This window comes from Aulonocara sp. 'chitande type north' Nkhata Bay, linkage group LG10 (genome assembly GCF_057382095.1).
Source record: "Aulonocara sp. 'chitande type north' Nkhata Bay isolate Kocher_YH1m ecotype deep benthic linkage group LG10, A_spYH_male_GT1.1, whole genome shotgun sequence".
In the NCBI taxonomy this organism is placed as follows: domain Eukaryota; kingdom Metazoa; phylum Chordata; class Actinopteri; order Cichliformes; family Cichlidae; genus Aulonocara; species Aulonocara sp. 'chitande type north' Nkhata Bay.
Window position 1 is genome coordinate 14,911,242 of NC_141353.1, and position 19,093 is coordinate 14,930,334.

At 43.5% G+C, this 19,093-nt stretch overlaps 1 protein-coding gene across 6 annotated transcripts in view; it reads left to right on the top strand.

Annotated features, from left to right (window-relative positions):
- Positions 1 to 19,093, top strand: part of sipa1 (signal-induced proliferation-associated 1) — a 37,503-nt gene that overhangs the window by 7,913 nt on the left and 10,497 nt on the right. For 4 of the 6 annotated variants that reach the window (XR_015131268.1, XM_086308495.1, XM_086308499.1 and 1 more), the window contains exons 2-10: positions 10,581 to 12,190; positions 12,823 to 12,947; positions 13,026 to 13,214; positions 14,625 to 14,799; positions 15,127 to 15,230; positions 16,165 to 16,322; positions 16,631 to 17,237; positions 17,323 to 17,597; positions 18,016 to 18,405. Coding sequence is in view for 5 of the 6 variants with exons in the window: in XM_086308495.1 (XP_086164621.1) it covers positions 11,083 to 12,190; positions 12,823 to 12,947; positions 13,026 to 13,214; positions 14,625 to 14,799; positions 15,127 to 15,230; positions 16,165 to 16,322; positions 16,631 to 17,237; positions 17,323 to 17,597; positions 18,016 to 18,405 (3,131 nt within the window). In the remaining variant the exon portion in view is untranslated. Of the gene's footprint in view, positions 1 to 4,914; positions 5,008 to 9,636; positions 9,891 to 10,580; positions 12,191 to 12,822; positions 12,948 to 13,025; positions 13,215 to 14,624; positions 14,800 to 15,126; positions 15,231 to 16,164; positions 16,323 to 16,630; positions 17,238 to 17,322; positions 17,598 to 18,015; positions 18,406 to 19,093 lie in introns of those variants that run through there. The other 2 variants (XM_086308496.1, XM_086308494.1) reach the window with 2 other exon arrangements.

Sequence of the window (19,093 nt, forward strand, 5' to 3'; positions counted from 1 at the left end):
TTGAGTGGCCTCTCTATCTATAGAGTTTAGAGGAAATCTGTACCTCCATATATAGTCATAACAAACAGTGCAGTACAGCAGAGCTGATGCAAACACAAACGACACTTCACTCTTTTTACTTATTGGTCATTTTGCAGGGTAGTACATTTAAGTTCTCACTGAACTAAGTACACCCGACAGAACAATAAAGCAAGCAGACAGTCTTGATGTCATAGACTGTAGGTAAAAGATGGATGTAGTGACTATGACCTCATCTACTGATTTCATGAGCCTCAATTTCAGTATTCTGGCTGTGGTCATGTTGGTTTCTTACAGCAATATGTTGAAGAAAGAGTGATGAGCTGAGTTATCAGCTCACGCTAACAGGTTTGTTAAGCAAGCCACATACATAGGTTCCATGGGCACAACGCACAGACACTTGCACAGCAAGCCATAATATTGTTTTGTTAGCTAAATTAACATTTTTAAAAAAGGCACCACCACTGCAACCAGAGACCCAAGTCATCTCTTGTGCCAGGCAGTGAACTTGTTTGACTTTTATCTTGTCTCCCTCCTCTCACCCCCAGCTGGTTGCAGCCCCTCACTGAGCCTTGTTCAGCCAGAGGGGTTTTTTTTCCTGTTAAAAGGGAGGTTTTCCCTCCCACTGTCGCCGTGCTTGCTCACAGGGGCTTGTTTGATTGTTTTCTTTGTTTTTTCTCTATTGTGGGGTTTTAATCATACCCGACCTACGGTGGCCAGCTGGAGACAAAGCGTATACAAACTCAAAAACACAACGGAAGTGCTCCAGGACGCTAGGGGCAGTGTTGAGCTCGATTTGCAAAATAAACAGCAAGTTTGTTGCAAACACATGGACTTGGATACCGGCGGAAAACACCTGCAAGGATAGAACAACCACGCTTTATAAGAAAAGTAATGTGCAAACTGTTGTTTGTTTGATTTGTTTTTAATTACTATGAACGTTTGGTTTATGATGGAGTCAAATCTGACGTTAGCTAACAGTCAGTGTGCTTTGCTCAGAGAGAAGCTCAACACTGCCCCTAGCGTCCTGGAGCACTTCCGTTGTGTTTTGGAGTTTGCACATGCTTCGGAGTTTGCACGTGCTTCGGAGTTTGTTCGTGCTTCGGAGTTTGTGCGTGTTTTGGAGTTTGTACGTGCTTTGTCTCTAGGGGCCACCGTACCCAACAGTTGATGTGATTTGACGTTATATAAATACAAGCGAACAGAATCAAATTGAATTTATTTCTACTGAAATTTTTAACATTTTAACATGAAAGTCCATTGGAGTTTACTGGCTCGTTAAACCAGCCTTTAGCGTCCAGTTGCAGAACTGCATTTTTCATACTTTGTCACTCATGCTTCAAAATACCAGATGCAGTCATTGCTTTCTTGTTGAGCCGTGACACTTCGATTGTCATGAAGAAAATAACTGCCGACAACAACTCTGACTAACCACTCTCCTGTCAGCATCACCTTGAAGTTCTGCAAAAACATAATAAAAGCAAGACTAAAAACAATTCTTTCATTCCATTAGCGATGATGGATGTGTACTATCAAAGGCAGAACTGCACAGAAATTTTCTGACAGGCTCTGACAGGTCATACTTGTTGGCTTGAGTACCTGTGTCACTGCAAAATATTGCTCACAGTAATGGCAGATGTATTTCTTTTGAGACTCTTCAAAAACCTGCTGTTTTTCTTGTCACCTTGATAGCTATCCTCTTTGTTAAAATCGGCCCATTGAGCACCAGGTGCCAACAGGAATGGAGGCTTATGTGTCTTTGGGGACCAATAGTTGAGACGAGCATTTGCAAAACTGTTTGAATTAAAAAGAAGAATAAAACACATCACAAAAGAACGAGAGTGCATCATCTACTTAGAAGCCTCTGGACTTGGCCCACTTCACTGTTTGCAGTGTGGTAGTGGGTCCATGAGGAAGATTGAGGAAGCCGGAGCAAGTGTTGGGCATTAGAATGTACTCATTTTTTGAATCAAGTCCAGCCACATTAATACACATTTACTCTCTTGAAAGCACTGCAGCTGCTCCGGCTCGATGTCACATATTCGGAGGCAGAGCAGGAATGCAACCTGATCTCAAATGTAGCAGGACTGCGAACGATCAATAATGAGAGTGAGACTGAACCTGGCTTTAAATTTCCCCAAATCAATCACTGTTAGGAGTTGATTTAGACCTTGTGGTTAAGAATCAGCAAGACAGCTTTTAACTATAAGGATAGACAGTGGTGTTAGAGGAGCTGTCCTGCAAAGCTGGACACTTTCTAATAGCTGCCTGAGTCAAACTGTGTGTGTCACTTTATGGTCACATGTCAAAACAGTGTCTTTTGAAAGACTTGCATGCATCTGTGGCGACAAGTGTGGTGTTTCACAACTTCAGCTTCGTCTTTGAAAGATGCCAAGCACAGAAAGAAGTTGCAGGTCGAAATGACCGCCACAACCTGACGTGATGGAGTTGCAGTAACTTTTGCCACTGATCAGATCTAATTGCTGCTAAGCTGTTAAGCTGATTGCTGCAGCTTCACCCAAAGGGAAACCAGATCAAATCTCTATCGTCTTGATCGGGAGGCTATCTTTTTTTTCACGGTCAAACGCTTGCAATGGCTGCGCCATCGGCGGTAATTACGATAAAAGCACATGAGCTGAAGGTTGAGTCACTTTAACAAAGTAAAAAAAAAAAAAAGTGCTCATTCACTCTGCAGTGTGGCAGCCAGTCTCCAATAAGTGTGGTGTACAAACGATGACGACACACATCCTCTCGGAGTTCAAAAGTCACTCGTCTCTTCCTGTTTCACAGGACGTAGACTCGCATGAGCCGGTGCAAAATAAGTCAAGCGGCCGTGACTTCCCCAAAACTGTGCATGTTTAATTTGACTCTCCTCTGACTTCCGCGTGTGTCCTAACGTTGTACACAAGAGGCGCATTAACCTTGTCCTGGACTTAACACGGACGTGGTACTCACCTACTGTCATCAGTTAAGCCAGCCAAGCCCAGAGCAGTAATGGTCCTTCAAAGCCCATCTGGTGCACTATGCAAAGACAGATAATACTTAAAGATTTTCACCCGGTCAGGTATGTTTAAAGAATAATTCTCTTTGAAGCATGAATGTCTGATGAAAGTTACAAACTGAAGTATATGTTTCTTCTTTTTCTTAAAAGAAAAAATCAGTTTCTCCCTTTAAATGTTTAACCTTCAGATATGACGAAGAGGTCGAGCCTCAGTGTTTGTGCCTCAGGTTTCCACTTCCCACTTGTAAGATGAGTGATGGACCGGGGCTCGCTTCTTTGTGATGCAAGTGAAGGCCTCAAACTCAGATTGAGATGAACACAGTTAAATGCTCCACTCTTCAGTACAACAGTTTCGCAGCATGAAAATTAGAATCCATACTAGTATGTGCAATAAAGCTCGAATGTGAAAGATAAGTTACGTTTTCAGAAGCTTATTTTATGACAGGAAGTCTGTTCACGTTCCCCTTTCGCTTAAAAGTTTCAGGTTTTAATTTTTGCGACGAAATCAAGAGCCATATATTGTCATGGCTTCTGATGCGGGAAGCATTACTTGGCATTAAAATAAACTGTTTTAGCATGCGTAACACGGAGATCATTACCGTCCAGAGGCCGAGTTCTGAGATGCAGTATTAAACACTGCTGTCTGCATGTATTATTAAGTTTCTCAGGGATGGAGTTCTGGCTCTTGCATCATGGGAGTATCTGCAGGAAAAAGCAGGCAGCAGCCTCCCAGTGATCTTAGCAGATGCAATGGAGCTTTAAAAAAATATTGGAGAGCATGAGGTGCATGCCTGGGTTATACAACTGAATATATAACTAAATAGAAAAACAAAGAAACTGCAATCATTTTTATATATTATTTATATAGGACCAGTTCCAACCAGCAGTTTTGGATGATAGGCAGGAAAATGAAGCTGCTGTTTTCGCTAATTTGGGGTGACAGAGATCACGTGTGGGGAAAAGTCAATTTAAATGGCAACGCAACCAGATCACGAAGGTGTAAATCATGACCAAATCACATTCTGTGCTCTTTATTGATGCCATTTAATTCAAACAGTTGAAGTGGTTTGCGCTAGCCAGCCCAGACAGTATACGGGTCAAGTTTCTGGTAATGTGGTGGTCAAACTGTGGCTTGGAGAGCATCGGGGGAGGTCAAGCATAGTTTCCAGCAACTCCTGCGTCATCTGACGTAGGCTAATCTGTGGATGTAGGCGCGTTTGTGCATATTTGGAGTAGATAGCTGATGTGTCATGCTACATGCTATATCTTGAAAAGAAAGTTGAGCAGCATCTCCACGGACAGCGACTTGCTGTTTAACCTTATTGTGTTAGAATATGAACGACATCATAATGATGGCATCAGCTTTAGCCTTTTTCTAGTAGCAACAGCATTGTTAGGATATTGGATCCTCTAGTGCTAATAGATTTTAAACCAGCGAGATACAGAATCATCACATGCACATGCACATTTACAATCAATGTACAATCAGCTGTACTGAAAGCTTTTGAGAAAAGAGCTTCCCGTTACTGTTTATTGTCTCAAGCCTAATATCCCAAGTTATTTTTTATTGCACCCTCAGTCAGTCCTGCTATTATGAGATGATCCACTTATGGTCATATTAGAGTTTGGTTTAAGCCAGACTGATATTTGCTCATAAAATTGCTCAGCTTGGTAGATCTTGGGAAAACATTAAGCTGGTTTTCAATGATTTGTGCCGTAGCAGTTTATGTGCATGTAGCAACAAAACCCCAAAAACATTAAAAATGCAAATAATGGCTTCCTAAATATATTAAACAGAAACTTGAGGGGGCTGGGACAGAAACACCAGTTCCTCTTTGCTTTGTACTTTTTCACAAGGTATATGACGCACTTCTCTGTCGTGGTAACACACAGGACAGTTTCTCTTCAGTGACTTCAGAGAGAATATGTATTTTTGACACCAGTGTGGCTCTGTTGAAGATCTTGTTGAAGACGTTTTGTGTTCAAAGGTAAGAAAGGGACTGATTTGCTTTCAAACAGGAAAAAGAAGAAGAAAAATCGTGAGATTTTAAAATAGTGTTTTACGGGTTTGGAAAAATTGGGGGGAAAATGTAAACCTAGAAATTATTGGAAAAGTAACGCAGGTCAAGTTGATGAATACCCAGGTAACCGAGTGTGCATATCAGTTAAGAGCTGCTGGAAAAATAATTATATTGATATGTCTGAGGAGACTCACCTGCTCAATTAATGTTGATGCTTTTTGTCCGAACATCAGAACGTCAGACTCCGTTGAAGCTGTTGCTCTGATTGGGATATAACGTCTGGCTTCACGTGGAACACATATAAGGCACGGCTTGAGAAAGACCAGGACCTGGACTCAGGATGGATGAATCATCCGCTGTGTAGTAAAACACTTAGCAAAGAATTTGAGAGGCAGCTAAAAGGGCCAAGCCACAGAAATAATGGCTCTACTCCATCTCCCGTGGTCAGTGCTACCCTTTCACTCAGTGTCAAACCCAAAACACAGCACCCAAAACAGAGACTGTTTTGGGTGCTGTGTCTATAAATTGCAGTTGCAGAGTTACTGTGGCTAATTATTCCTTTGACACATGTGAAGTCACCCCACTGCCTGGTGGTGGCTGAAACCCACAGTGAATCTACTGCTTCTTCAGGATTTAGACTTTGATTAGAGTTAGTTTCAGGCTTGCTTCACTACATACAGAGAGTCTGTCAAATAGACAGATTCATTACCCTTCTGGTATCTGGACTAATCATGGTTCCATGCATAGTCACCCCTAAAGGCTCATTCTGAACTGCTAAACACACCCATCATGCCTAGTAAACACCCGGGGTCAGGACAGTGCTAGCAGGTGACACAACTTTTATTATCTCATTGCAACATGGCCTCTGAAGCTCGTTAATCATTATTTTAATTGACATAAATAAGATTATTTTTTTAAATTTAAGATGCACTGTATTGACATGGATTGTGCATTCATGCATGGCCAGTTGTTTTGGCAAATGTATGGAAAAGGCAGGCTTTTTTTTTTTTTTTGTAAAAGTGTATATCAGCAATGTTTAAAACATTGCTCTTTTGCATGAAAGAAACTCTGTACATTTCCCTCAGATGTAGAAAATACACCCGTGTGAAGATGCGAATCAACCAAATCGGCCAAGTTCGGTGCCATTTTTTTTAAAGCTGCTTCCAGTTCAGTTCTGTCTGATTATGATAGCAAAACGTTGCAAAAGCAGAACACAGATGTCTGCTTATGATCAGTTTCAGGTACTCCAGGACAATGGGAACCTATGAGGAACTACAGTAATCATTTGGAGAAGCACCTATAAATATCCTAAAGATGAGCTTTGGGAACGCCCATTTAATATTTCTGGTTTCATGTAAAAAAAAAATATGAGAACTAATTTGTGGTAAATGAGTTGTGACATGTATTTGGTACAGAGGTGCACCGCATATGTGTAAAGTAAGTTATTGTAATCCTAATAATCATTTAACAGCAATTTAACAAGGTCACCACTGCGCGCGTGTGTTCGTATTTATGGCAGATGTTAAGCAGCTGGCGCACTGTGGAAAACAGTCACACATTGTGATGTGTTTGCAGATTGAGTGCTACCGTAATATTTTGTAATGTTGTTAGATTTTGTCAAAGCTGGAGCATCGAGACAAATTGTCGGATGCACAGATGTGTTTTGTTGCAGTGCAAACTGTCGCTTTTGTAATCCCGCGGCCATCACTCTGATACACGTCTATGTATGCGACACCTACTGTATATAATGTCTGTTACTAACTTTCATTCTTAAAAACTGAGAAATATGAATCCCATCAGTCACAAATATGTTTTGATTTTATGAAAGGAAGTCGCAGCATGACAGCGTCCACCTTGTTTTCCTCGTAAATAAATAAATTAAATAAATAAATAAAAAATTTTATTTATATAGCTTTCTAGACAGAATCAGAAAGTGCTGCACATAAGATAACAAATAATAAAAGGGTAAAACAGACGATATAAAACAGGCAGAAATTGAACCAAAAACAGTTTTAAAAAGGTGAGTTTTGAGTTGTTTTTTAAAAACAACCACCACCGAGTTCTTAATGTATGAGGGAGAGAGTTCCACAGTCTCGGGGCCACAGTGGCAAAAGCTCTGTCACCCTTAGTTCCCATCGTGGTCTGTTTTAGAGCAAGTAAGCCCTGATCAGATGACGTCAGGGACCTGCTGGGGACATAGGGCTGTAGCAGATCGTAGATGTTGGGAGGTGCCAATCCATGCAAGGCTCTAAATGTCAAGACCAGGATCTTAAAATGTACTCAATTCAACAGGAAGCCAGTGTAGCTGAAATAGCAATGGTGTCACATGTGAATACTTGGAGGTTGTCTTGTTCTTATAGTTTACCATACATTATGAACATGAGCGTCACCAGTCGCGGGCTTGTTTGACAAAAGTGGAGCTATTTCGGTAAACAGGGTTGTTCTAAAGCTTCGGTGGACTACATGCCACATAGAGAGGGTGGCACCAGGCAGGTTGCTATGGAAACAAGGACTGATTCATGGTTTGAGGTCCCGAGAAGCTCAGGAACATGTGAATTTTTACAAAGGGCCGACTGATAAGTGTCCAAGTTCAACCAGCACTGTGTGTTGGTGGAGAGAAGGAGTGCTTCTGGTGGACCTCAGGCATTCAGATTGTTGTTGGAACAACATGAAAGCAATCTGCGATTTTTTTTAAATCTTTTTTTTCCAAAAACAACCTGCTGCCAATAATCTACACCCCCACTCTGAGACGGTGGAGAGAATTGATTGCTCACACTTTTTCAAAGCATTGTGAAGCATGCAGATGACGCTGCATGTAATGATTGCAGATAGGCATAGACGCAGATCATTTGTGCACACATAGGTGTTGAACATCTGAAAGTTTCCAGGAGGGAACATGAGCAGGTTTTTAATGTCAGAAGCTGCAGCACTCCACACACACAGAGGCAAGCAAAGCGGTTAACTGGTGCTCATTGTCAGATCAGGAGTCTCGCATGAAAGAGAGGAGTATGGGAGCTTACTGGGGGCCTAATTAAAACAATACTATAATACTAAAATACAGTGCAAGCAATATCCACCTTTCACAATTTCAAAACAGAAAGTAAAACAGCATTTAACAGTTCATTTACATAGATTGAATAAGCTCTGCGGTAGATGAAATTCAAATGGAGCAAAAAACCCCTTATGTAATGCAGCTACACTAAAACATCAGCAGGCGCATTTGATGTCAGTGTTTTTAAGTTCAAAATTAAAACACGAGGACAGCTCGTGGCTGTTGTTTTCCAAAGGAACAGTGCACTCAACAGAGAACGATATTGAGTGAACAGCACTTGTGAAAATTCAGGAATTGCATTTTAATTTTTCAGTATTAGATTAAGATCGTCGCGTTAATTAAGTCCGCTCTGGGCTTCCACGGGAAACCCCGACTTAATCAGAGGTGCTAAAAATGAGAAGACTTTTGCCCCTAATTCAGTACTTCACCGTGCTTTCTCTTTCCCATTCCAGGCATGCAAAATAAGCGTCTTCACGCTAGTTCAGACAGATATGAAAGTAATATTATATTTACACATAGTTACACATATTACTCATTCACACTGAGCCACAGCGTATCTGTAACACTGTTACAGATAGTAGCCAGCCATAAGGATAAACATTTACGTACACGCAGAGCCTCGAGGTACCACGAAGAATGCTGAGGTCACGTCCTTGGCTTGTTTCTACAAAGTTTGGGGATTAAATAACCTGAGGAGAAATTTACACTTAGAGTGTTTACAGATGGTGATTGCTTTTAGGTTGGATTAGAAACTTGAGGATATTCCAACTAAATATACTTAAGTTAATGCTGAAAACACAGCATGTTTGTCTGAAGTAGTCATCGAGAGGTGTGCACACAACGCAGATTCAATTTTTATCAGTAAGAAATCACAAAACAGCTTCTGAAAATCTATGGCAGCTTGTATTATTAGTGTATTATTAGTTTATAACACAGTTCAGATCAATGATAACATGTCTATAAAAGCATATTGTCAGAATAATGGAAAAATAGGCACTGAAGGCAATGTTGAATGTGTTCCAATGAATGCTTTGTTAGAATAAACAATAATAGAGAAGTCTAATAATCATTGTTTCCCCTTTTTCAAATCTAGACACAATCTCCTTTAGAGAGAACTTCCTGCTCACAGTGCTCATATCGATGATATAAGCTGACCTTCACGTTCATTAGCATATCTTGACACGCGAGCAAATGAACAAATAAATTTGATCCTTATTCAACGTTTGCTTTTTTTTTTAAATGCATTTTTAGCGCCAACGTTTAAACTGCACGTTGATATTTTCTCTTTGGGTGAAAAAAATCATGCGAACGTGAGCAGCAGCAAGGAGGGGAAACCAAGATTTCTTGTGACTTCCTCACTATTTGGCATATTTTTGTGTTGTGTGTGTTTGTGTGTACTTGTATTGTGCATGTTGTGGGGACCTAAAATAGTTTACACAATCACGCTGTGGGGACTCGACCCCTTTTTCGGGGACAAAATAAAAACCTCTAGGGGGGCCGGGGTTAATGCAAGTAGCGGTTGGCGTTAGAGTTGGGAGAAGGAAATGAATGTAAGTCAGTGTGATGTGAATGTGTGTGCGCTCTGCACCGCTGCACCTGCTCTTTAGGCTGCAAGCTCGATAGAGGAGATGGGTGCTTTAAAAAAAACTAGACAGGAAGAAGCTTCGTACCTTATTGAGAGCGACAAAAAGGTTTCAGCTTGAGTTGATTGACGTCAGTTTGGTCCAAAACAGGGTGCGAGCAACAAACGATGACACAAACAGGCTGATCTGTACCTAGGACAGAATCCACTTTGACGGTAAGTCGGCTTTGTTGAAACAAAAAAAAGATGAATTCTTTTAGGGCTTAAAAACAGGGAAGCACTCTGCTTCATTGTCGTTTTCTCAAACCCTCTTGACTTTCAATGACTCTCAAAATAGTGAAAGTAATATCTGTCGCAAAACACGGCATTTGCAGTTATTTAAAACGCTTTTTGTTGTCCATACTGACGTATTTGTTTGAATACTGGCGCGGGAGTGAACTACAAAACTGTTTGGTGGTGTGCGAATGCACAGTGTCGGGGTGGAGGGGAGGTAAGAGACACGGCGTACACTTATTTCGCTTGTATGCTGGCACATTGTCAGTAAGCCAGGAAGGACCCTCCCCTGTGTTAATACTGTCTATTGTGAGCGTGTGCGGGGTGGATGTGGTGAGTATTAAGTTTGCTATGGAACTATTTAGGGAAACTTTGGAACGGAAAGTGTCTAAAGGAAAGAATAATAATGAGGGAAAACAGAAAACAGAGGTACAAGGCATTACTCAACAATAAAACACACGTCAGACCTGCTTACTGCCTTATTGTTGCAATTCAGTACTTGTTTATCAAATCTTTTTCTGGTGAACTGCTACGGGCTGAATATAAAGCTGTTGATTGAGATTATATCAGTGTGGGTAAAATGTGACGATGGGGTCCAAACTTATATTTTTCTTCCTCTTCTTTTCTGTACAGGTTGCCGGTGGATAAGACCGAAAGAGAGGCCGCAGGCACTGAAAGCGTGCACACGGAAGGACGCTGTGTTGATACATAAGGAGCCTCTCTTAATCAGAGGACACAGAGTCAGGCTCCAGTGATGATCCTCACATCCTTTACAGGAAGGAGCACCCCGCAACTGGAGTACCACCTAAACACACATCTGCACACCTGGATGGACCGCTGCAGAAAACAGGAGCACTTTTTCGCGTGTCCTCATCTTCCACACTTGGGAACGTATTGACAGAGTGCAGTGTCTCACACAGCATCTGTGAGAGCCTGAGAGTGGAGAAGAAGGTCAGCCTTCGTAAGTGGTGTGAATGAGGACTGAGTTTGCTGCTTTCGCTCAGTGTTCCCATTTCACACCAGCGCCATAGAGACCGGGACAACAATTTAACTGGGAGGGTGGGGTTAGCGGGAAGCCCTGGAGCAGAGTGGAGAAAATACCGCTGGACTGGAGTTGGTTTGTCAGGTGGACACCATGCAGTCAGACGACCTCTTCATTCGCAAGTTTCGCCGTCAGAATCAGCGGCCGCCTATCGCAGCAGTCAACTTTGACCCCAAGAGGGAAACGGGTGTAGTGGAGTGGCCGCCAAGAAGGGACGGCGATGGGGCCGAAGCGGACAGCCTCACCCCGAGCCGCGCCGGGTTGACCCTGCGGTCCATGGGCCGGGGGCACATCATGCAGAGAAGTAACAGCGATGTCACACTTGGGGACTTGGACTCCTCTGGGAAGGCGGGGGGGAAAACAGCGCGAGCGGTTGGTGAGAAGGTGGATGCTGGGGTTCAGGGAGACACAGGTGTGCTGTTACACAGGGAGTACGGCAGCCTGTCATCACTCGAGAGACAGACTCAAGCCCAGGAGCCAAGAGCAGACGACCAGGGACCCCTGAGTCCAAGTGCCCTCCGCTTCAAAGACCCTTTCCTGCTTTTAGGGCTGCAGGGACACCCTCCAGAACCCGATGGATACTTTCGAGGTGTTTGCACGGTGGATGGCCCAAAACCCGTTAAGCCACCAAAGCCTGAAGGTCTTAGCAAAAAGTCTAAACCCACGACCTCTCAGGTCCCTCAACCAGTTCCATATGACAACATCGGGGGCGGAGCCTGGGTGAGGAGCTTTGCTCACTATGACGTGCAGAGCATCCTGTTTGACCTAACCGAGGTAGCCACAAACAGAGACAGCATTGGACGGAAAAAGAATATCACCTCAGGGGCTTCAGCTGCCTCCCAGCCCCGTCCCCTCTCCCTGTCCACCCCATCCTCACCTGCGCAGGGCGGGGGTGGTAGCACAGGGAACGCAGAAGACAACGAACAGTCAATGATGCTAGATGAAGGTGATGGCAACGATAACGAGCTCCTCCTCAGCTGCCCCCACTTCCGCAACGAGACTGGAGGAGAGGAGCAGGCGGGCCTGGGTCGATCCCAGGGAAGGAAGGGACTCTGGTCTAGCCTTCGCATCCCCAACGATGCAGTTTCGGTCCTGGAAGAGCCCAGAGAGAGCAATGTGCAGCAGCAGGGCAAGAGCAACTACTTCATAGAGCATGCTGATCTGGGAGCCCATTACTATCGCAAGTATTTCTACATGAAAGGTACGTGGCACAGTGTCAAAGGATTACGATCAATTACTTTTCAGCTGTTCCCTGTTAAGTCTAACACTCACCAAGATTTAGGAATTTTCCCGTCCTTTATAGGCCATGTGAAATTCATTCAGTCACTTTTTTATGCTTTTTATTTTAATTTAGCCTTTCCTTGTGAGTGTTTATTTATATGAGTGTTTACTGTGTGTGTTGTGAGTAATAAAGGGTCAAGAGCCTTCAGTTTCCCTTCAGTGCTGTAGGTAGGAGTAATTGCACCTGAGTCACTTTATTTTCAGCAACTGTTGAGTTCGCCATCATATTGCCTTGATATGAAGAGGTAGAGTCTTCTGCTTAGAGAGGTGGTTTAAAGTAAATATTAGTCACTTTGAGATTGTTTTTTTAATAGATGAAATAGATGAAAATTAAAATGCAAAATAGAGTTATGGTTTTGAACCTCTTTCTTTTACATTTTACATTATGTTGCCATTTTTGGTCCTCCATATAAATCCCCCTCACCTCCCCTCTGTTATAATTTTTGTACAGGTCCTTATAAGCCTTATAGGTGCTCTGATAGTTGTTTGACCCACTGTGGGTCTTCCGGTCTCGTTCCTCTCAGTATTTATTTGTCTGTCCTGCCGTCGCAGAACATCAGAATTTTTTTGGAATTGACGAACGCCTCGGGCCGGTGGCCATCAGCTTCCGTCGAGAGGAGAAAGAAGGATCCAGCGGCGCTCAGAACAACTGTAGAATCATATTTCGCACCACAGAGGTAAAAGCAGCGCGCTTCTCCTGTCCTGTGTGTAAAATTGATTCGACCGGATGTGTTGAGTGTGAATCCCGTCCGCAGATGAAGACTCTGCGAGGTTCCATCCTGGAGGAGTCGGTGCCCTCTGCGGCTCGACACACGACCCCCAGAGGCTTGACTCCCAAGAGGCTGTTGGAGTTCATCATGCCTGAGCTGAACCAGCACTGCCTTCGCTTGGCCTCAAACTCCCCCAAGGTGCGGGACACCCTGCTCAAACTGGATGAACAGGGGGTGAGTAACGCGACACCGGTGATACTGAAGACTGCTGCATGTGTCGGGCAGAAAACTGTAAATTGTGTCAAACGGCATCAGATAGGGTTTGTGTATTTTTCTCCACTTTATGTTAAAAGCCTACAACTGCTGTCCAAGAGGTCATTTAACCCAGTTATTACATTTGCTTCTATTCCATTAGAACTGGAGCTGTAAGCTAATTGTTTTCAAGTTGATTATGTGCTGCAGAAAGAGTAAAAAGCAAAAAGCTCTCACTTTGTTTTTCTCCTGTATTGTTTGACTTGGAGCCGTTGCTTTTTCTTCTGTATTTATCGCAAATATTATTGACTGAGTAAGATTCATTCAAATTTCAATTTGTTTTTAATTAACACTTCATATTTTGTCGTGATTAAAAATTTTAACATTTGTTTGTCACGCATCCTGAGCCCAAAACATTTAGTGTCCCAATTTGTTTGAAAAACACTCAAAAGAAACAAATTATGAGATTTAAATAATGAAATCAAAAGGTACTAATAAATATAAAAATGCACCAAACATTTAATTAGTGAGATGCAAAATATTTTTTGCTGATTACCCAACATTGAAGTCGTTTTTTTAAAACCCATATTTCTTTATTTCTATTGACTTTTTTGACATTGCAGAACCTGCCAAATGCTGAAGCTCCTTCATTATCCTGTAGGTGCTCTCTAGCCCACATCTGAAGTTATATATTCAATTTAATTCAATTTAATGTTATTTTATTTACATGTTGCCAAATCACAACAACACTTGTCCCCTCACGATGCTTTATACTGTAAGGGATAAGCATCGGCGTAACTTTGTGGGGGGTCTAAAATAAATAAATAAATCTGTGTAAATTCCACGATGACTAAACATGCAACTATTTTGCTGGTAATACCTGAAATAAATAAAGAAAATCAATAGCCTATTTATGCAAGATAATTCATAATATTACGCCCCTGGGTATAAAGCTCTACAACAGTAGAGATAAAAAAAAAAAAACACATTTAGACGAACCTCTATAACCAAATATTTTAGTGACAGTGGGAAGGAAAACTTCCAGTACATCAGGATAGCCATTAGCTGCGACCAGTTGGAGGTGATGGGAGGAAGAAAGGACAAAAGACGTGCTGTGGAAGAGCGAGTTTAATAAAAACTAATGATTAAAGGCAGAGTGGCGTATAGACACAAAGTGATCTGGGTGGAAAGTGTAAAACTGCAAGAAATGACCAGTTAAAAAAAGTCTTGGGAGCTGTGATGAGTTTGATTATGTTTACATTCAGTAATACCCAACTCCCTTGCCTTTTCCTGTAAAGTAAAATATCAAATAAAGGCTAGAAATGAGAGTTCTCACTCTAACTCTGTATATTTTTCAGTGCTCAATAACTTTTGTGCCTCTCTATCTTCCAGCTGAATTTTCAGCGAAAGGTTGGGATAATGTACTGCCGGGCCGGGCAGAGCTCAGAGGAAGACATGTACAACAACGAGAGCTCCGGGCCGGCATTTGAGAAGTTTCTGGATCTGCTCGGGGAACGGGTGCGACTGAAGGGCTGGGAAAAATACCGAGCTCAGCTGGACAACAAGAGTGAGCTACAGACACTTCATTTACACCCACATCTATTGGCTACATCTCACCTTGTCGCAGTACGATTATCCGAAGGGCATCAGTGCACCACAGAAAGCCGAAGATAACTCCTATCTAGCCACATGTAATCTGAGTAATGCCTGCAAAATAGCATAGTCACTGCTGATTATCTCTTAGCTGTTTTCCCTTGAGTGAGCAGCGGAGAACAGCGAACGGGACACATTTCATCCCGGCTGTGACAGCCTGAGTTTAGTGTTTCCTTCAGAGACGTTGACTGATTCTGCTAAATCTCTACCTGTCTGTCTCTTTCTCTGCGTACCTGTGCAGCCGACTCAACTGGGACACATTCGCTCTACACGCGCTACCAGGACTACGAGATTATGTTTCATGTGTCCACCATGCTGCCCTACACAGCCAACAACACACAGCAGGTAACAGCAGCCACAACCTAACAGGCCCGTGACACATGGTTTCCTTTTCCTGCTCTTTGTGTATCACAACACAATTCCACAGAATTGCAGTCTTCCTTCAGCCTTTGTTCAGTATTCTTCAAAAGACCGAATGAGCCACGATTTTCATTACGTAGCTCTCTGCGTACCGTCGTGCTTTAGTAAAAGCTGCAGAAAAAGCCTCTGCGCTCCACAACAAGCATGACATAAAAATCCTGCCCCCCAGTGTTCACTCCCACCATGAAGGTATTCACTGCTGCCTCGCAGGCCGTCTTCTGTTCATCCGGCTGTCGTGTTTTAACGTGCCGTCTAGGGTTTAAGCCTGTTTGATGTCATTTGCAAAGAAACTGGACATTGCATGTTAATATAGATTAAAGATTTTACATGGCAGTGATGGGGCACTGCATTGCCTCTTTAATCTGCAGCCTCTGCAGCAGCAGCAGCGGTTTAGGCTCCGGTAGCTTCGGTGCAATAATCTACAGCCAAGCCTGCGTTTATATCTTGGGTTTTTGTAATCTATTTTTATATGTTTGTCTATGAAGAAAAGCGATTTAAATCACAACAAATCTCCCAAAGTATGATTAATGAAGTTCAGATGAAAAGACGCAGGAGTATTTACAACTTATTTAATTTATTTATTCTAATAAACATGATTAATTGTCATTGTTTTGTTCACGTTTAATGCGTCATGTACAGAGCATTAAAACGGAAGAAATCATGAGTAAATGGGCCGATTGGTAAAACACGATCGTTGTTATGATGAACTCGCTTATTTCATTTGTAGGCCTGTCTTGAAGCATTATCTGTCTGCTCTTCCCTTAAATGTTTTTGTTTGGTAGGTAACTGTTCTCAGGTTTAATTAGCTGCAATGGCCTCTGGTTTAATTAATGTCTGTGTTTCTGTTTGGTCTCATCAGTTGCTGCGGAAGCGCCACATCGGTAACGACATTGTGACGATCGTGTTTCAGGAGCCGGGCGCTATGCCCTTTACTCCGAAGTCCATCCGCTCCCATTTCCAGCACGTCTTCATCATCGTGCAAGTTCACGAGCCCTGCACCGAGAACACCTACTACAGGTCTGACTCCATCATTCTCAGGGGTTTAACGAGAATTTGTACATTTTTTTTAGCAGCTAAAATTAAAAAAGCACTTAGGAAAAGGAAATCAGGGATTTGGGTTCTTTGTGTGAGAAGTGGCAGATTTAAGTAAGCTATAAGGATTTTTAGTCGATCTAAAAAAAAATTTTTTTAAAAACTGCGGGTGTTAGAGTCACATCCTGGTATTTGCGTGTGCTCTGTCGCAACAACACTCCAAAACAAAACAAGACATAGATTGAATGTTCCTGCTGCACCCTCTCCTCACTCCTCATTTCTCTTCCTCTCAGGGTGGCTGTGACACGCTCTAAAGACATCCCATTATTCGGGCCTCTGTTCCCCAAAGGTGCCCGATTCCCTCGCTCGGCCGCCTTTAGAGACTTCCTCCTGGCGAAGGCGGTCAACGCTGAAAATGCTGCAGAGAAGTCAGAGAAGTTCCGCTCCATGGCCACCCGCACGCGTCAGGAATACCTGAAGGACCTGGCGGAAAACTACGTGACCACCACGCCCATAGACTCCTCCACTAAGTTCCCCCTGCTCTCCCTGGGCGGAAAGCGCAAAGACAAGATGAAGGGCGCCAAAGGGGCCGAGCTGCACAGCAATGGGGCCCTTGTGTGGGCGGTGATGGTGAACAGCATAGATGAATGGGAAGCCGGAGAGCACAAGCTCCCCTGTTTGCTCGCCGTGTCGACCGAGTCGGTGGTGCTCATTGAGAGGTACTCGCGCAAGGTGGTGTTCAACTGCTCCTGTCGCGATGTCATTGGCTGGAAGGCGGTGACAGAGCCCAAAGACGGGGGGCCCTGCTTAGATATCTTCTACGAGCGCGGGGAGTCGGTGTCGATCAGCATGATGGAGAACCAGGCAGAAGACATACGAGAGGTGGTGCAGAGGCTTGAGGTGGGTGACTGTGAACCAAATCGAAATTTCTGCGTGACTATTTTACGTCTTTTTCATTCCTTCACCCGAATCTGCTCTTCTGCAGCTGGTTACACGGGGCTGCGAGGCGCTGGAGGTCACACCCCTGCGCGACGGAGTGGGGCAGCCCGGCTTCCTGATGAACGAGGAGGGCTTTGTGACGGAGCTGCAGCGGTTTTGCTACGCTGAGAGCGGAGGCCTGCAGCTGTGGGCTCGCGTGGTGAGGCTCTGCGGGCACTCGCTGGTTCATCTGAGCCTCGACGAGAGGACCAGGCTGCTTCGCACCGCCCACAAGATCCACATCACCGTCATCCCACCGGACGAGAACGGCAAGCCTCGCAGGTGGGGACGAGAAGGGAGTCGTGGGTATTGAACAGGGCTTGTGGGACAGGTCAGATCGGAACAACACAAGAGCTACTCGCCTCTCACTCTTTAGTGGGTTACAGCCTGCAGTCAGTGTCACACCAGCTGACTAGAAGCAAGTCAATCCCTTTAATGATCTTTAATCACACTGTCACATGCTGCACTGCTGCTACCACCACCTTTCCATTCAGATCAGAGGCAGGACAGAAGCAGCTGTGGAGGGGACTGTTTAGATAAATGTAACCGATGCTCAAAATTCTTCTTTCGTTACAACAAAGCGCAAAGTCTCACAAAGACGTCAACGATATTTTTCCTCCCATCTCATCTTAGTTTCAGCTTAGTTAGCTTTTTTTAATTAATTTGTGTGTGTGATGTTTTTTTCCTCCATGTTCTGCAGGAGTTTCTCTGAGCTGTATCTGAAAGCCATCAAGGATGCAGAGTGCAAGCCCGGTGAGAATCAGTCAGGAGAGGCCTGGGTGCTGGACGAAAGGGAGGAAGAGGAGGAGGCAAAAAAAGAGGATGATGATGTGAAGACGGGCGGGGTCGAGGAGCCGGACACAAAGGAGGCGCAGGCGGAGACCGACGAAGGCGAAGAGCAGCTCTGCGATAAAGTGGAGAGCGAGCGCAATCCGTACTCGCTCCTCACAATGCCCAGCTTACCTTTGTTACGAGCCACATCTCTGCAGGACCAGCCGGCCAATCAGGGCCAGGAGGGCAGCGCTTCGCAGCTCCCGCGCAGCTACTCTCTGGAAAAACAGCTGTCCTACAGCGACACTTGCGACGCGGGGTGAGTGCGACTAAAACTTATAGAGGTGTTCTTTGAAGTGTTACGGCGGCGTCATGAAGAAACACAAGAAATGAAAATCAAGGAAAAAAAGAGAAGCTAGATTTTATAGAGGCTATTTAAATGCATCTGCTGATGATGCAAAATCTCTGTCACTTTGTTTTTATGTCACTTTTCTGGTTCAGAAGTTGAGGCACGGACTGATTTTATCTTCAGGGAATTTAGCGCCTCCACTTTTAAATGTTTGACATTGTATACTCACTTTGATGTTCCTGTTCAAATTGCTTTTTTAACTTTATTTTCTCTCATGTAGAAAGTGTAGTGTAGTAAACTGACACTAGGATATAATACTCAAAAAAATGAACGCAAATCGGATCTTGATGAATGAAAAGGACGTAACAGCAGTCAGCAGAAATCAATATTGTGCTTCAAAATTCAAATTGTTCAAGAGCTCCCTTCAATTTCGAGCGATATGTTTTAGTCTTTATTTATGTTTCACTTCTACTTGACTACATTTCAGAGGAAAACACTGTATTTCAGTCCCAGTGTCAGCTGGGATAAGCTCACTCCCACTGTTATTCTTTAGGGCGGATGGATACTGTGGTGCTCGTGCTTGTTCTTTTATCCATTATAGTCACTATAGTTTCTTTCTGAACAAATGAAGCGTTGTTAAAAAATATTAATGACAAAC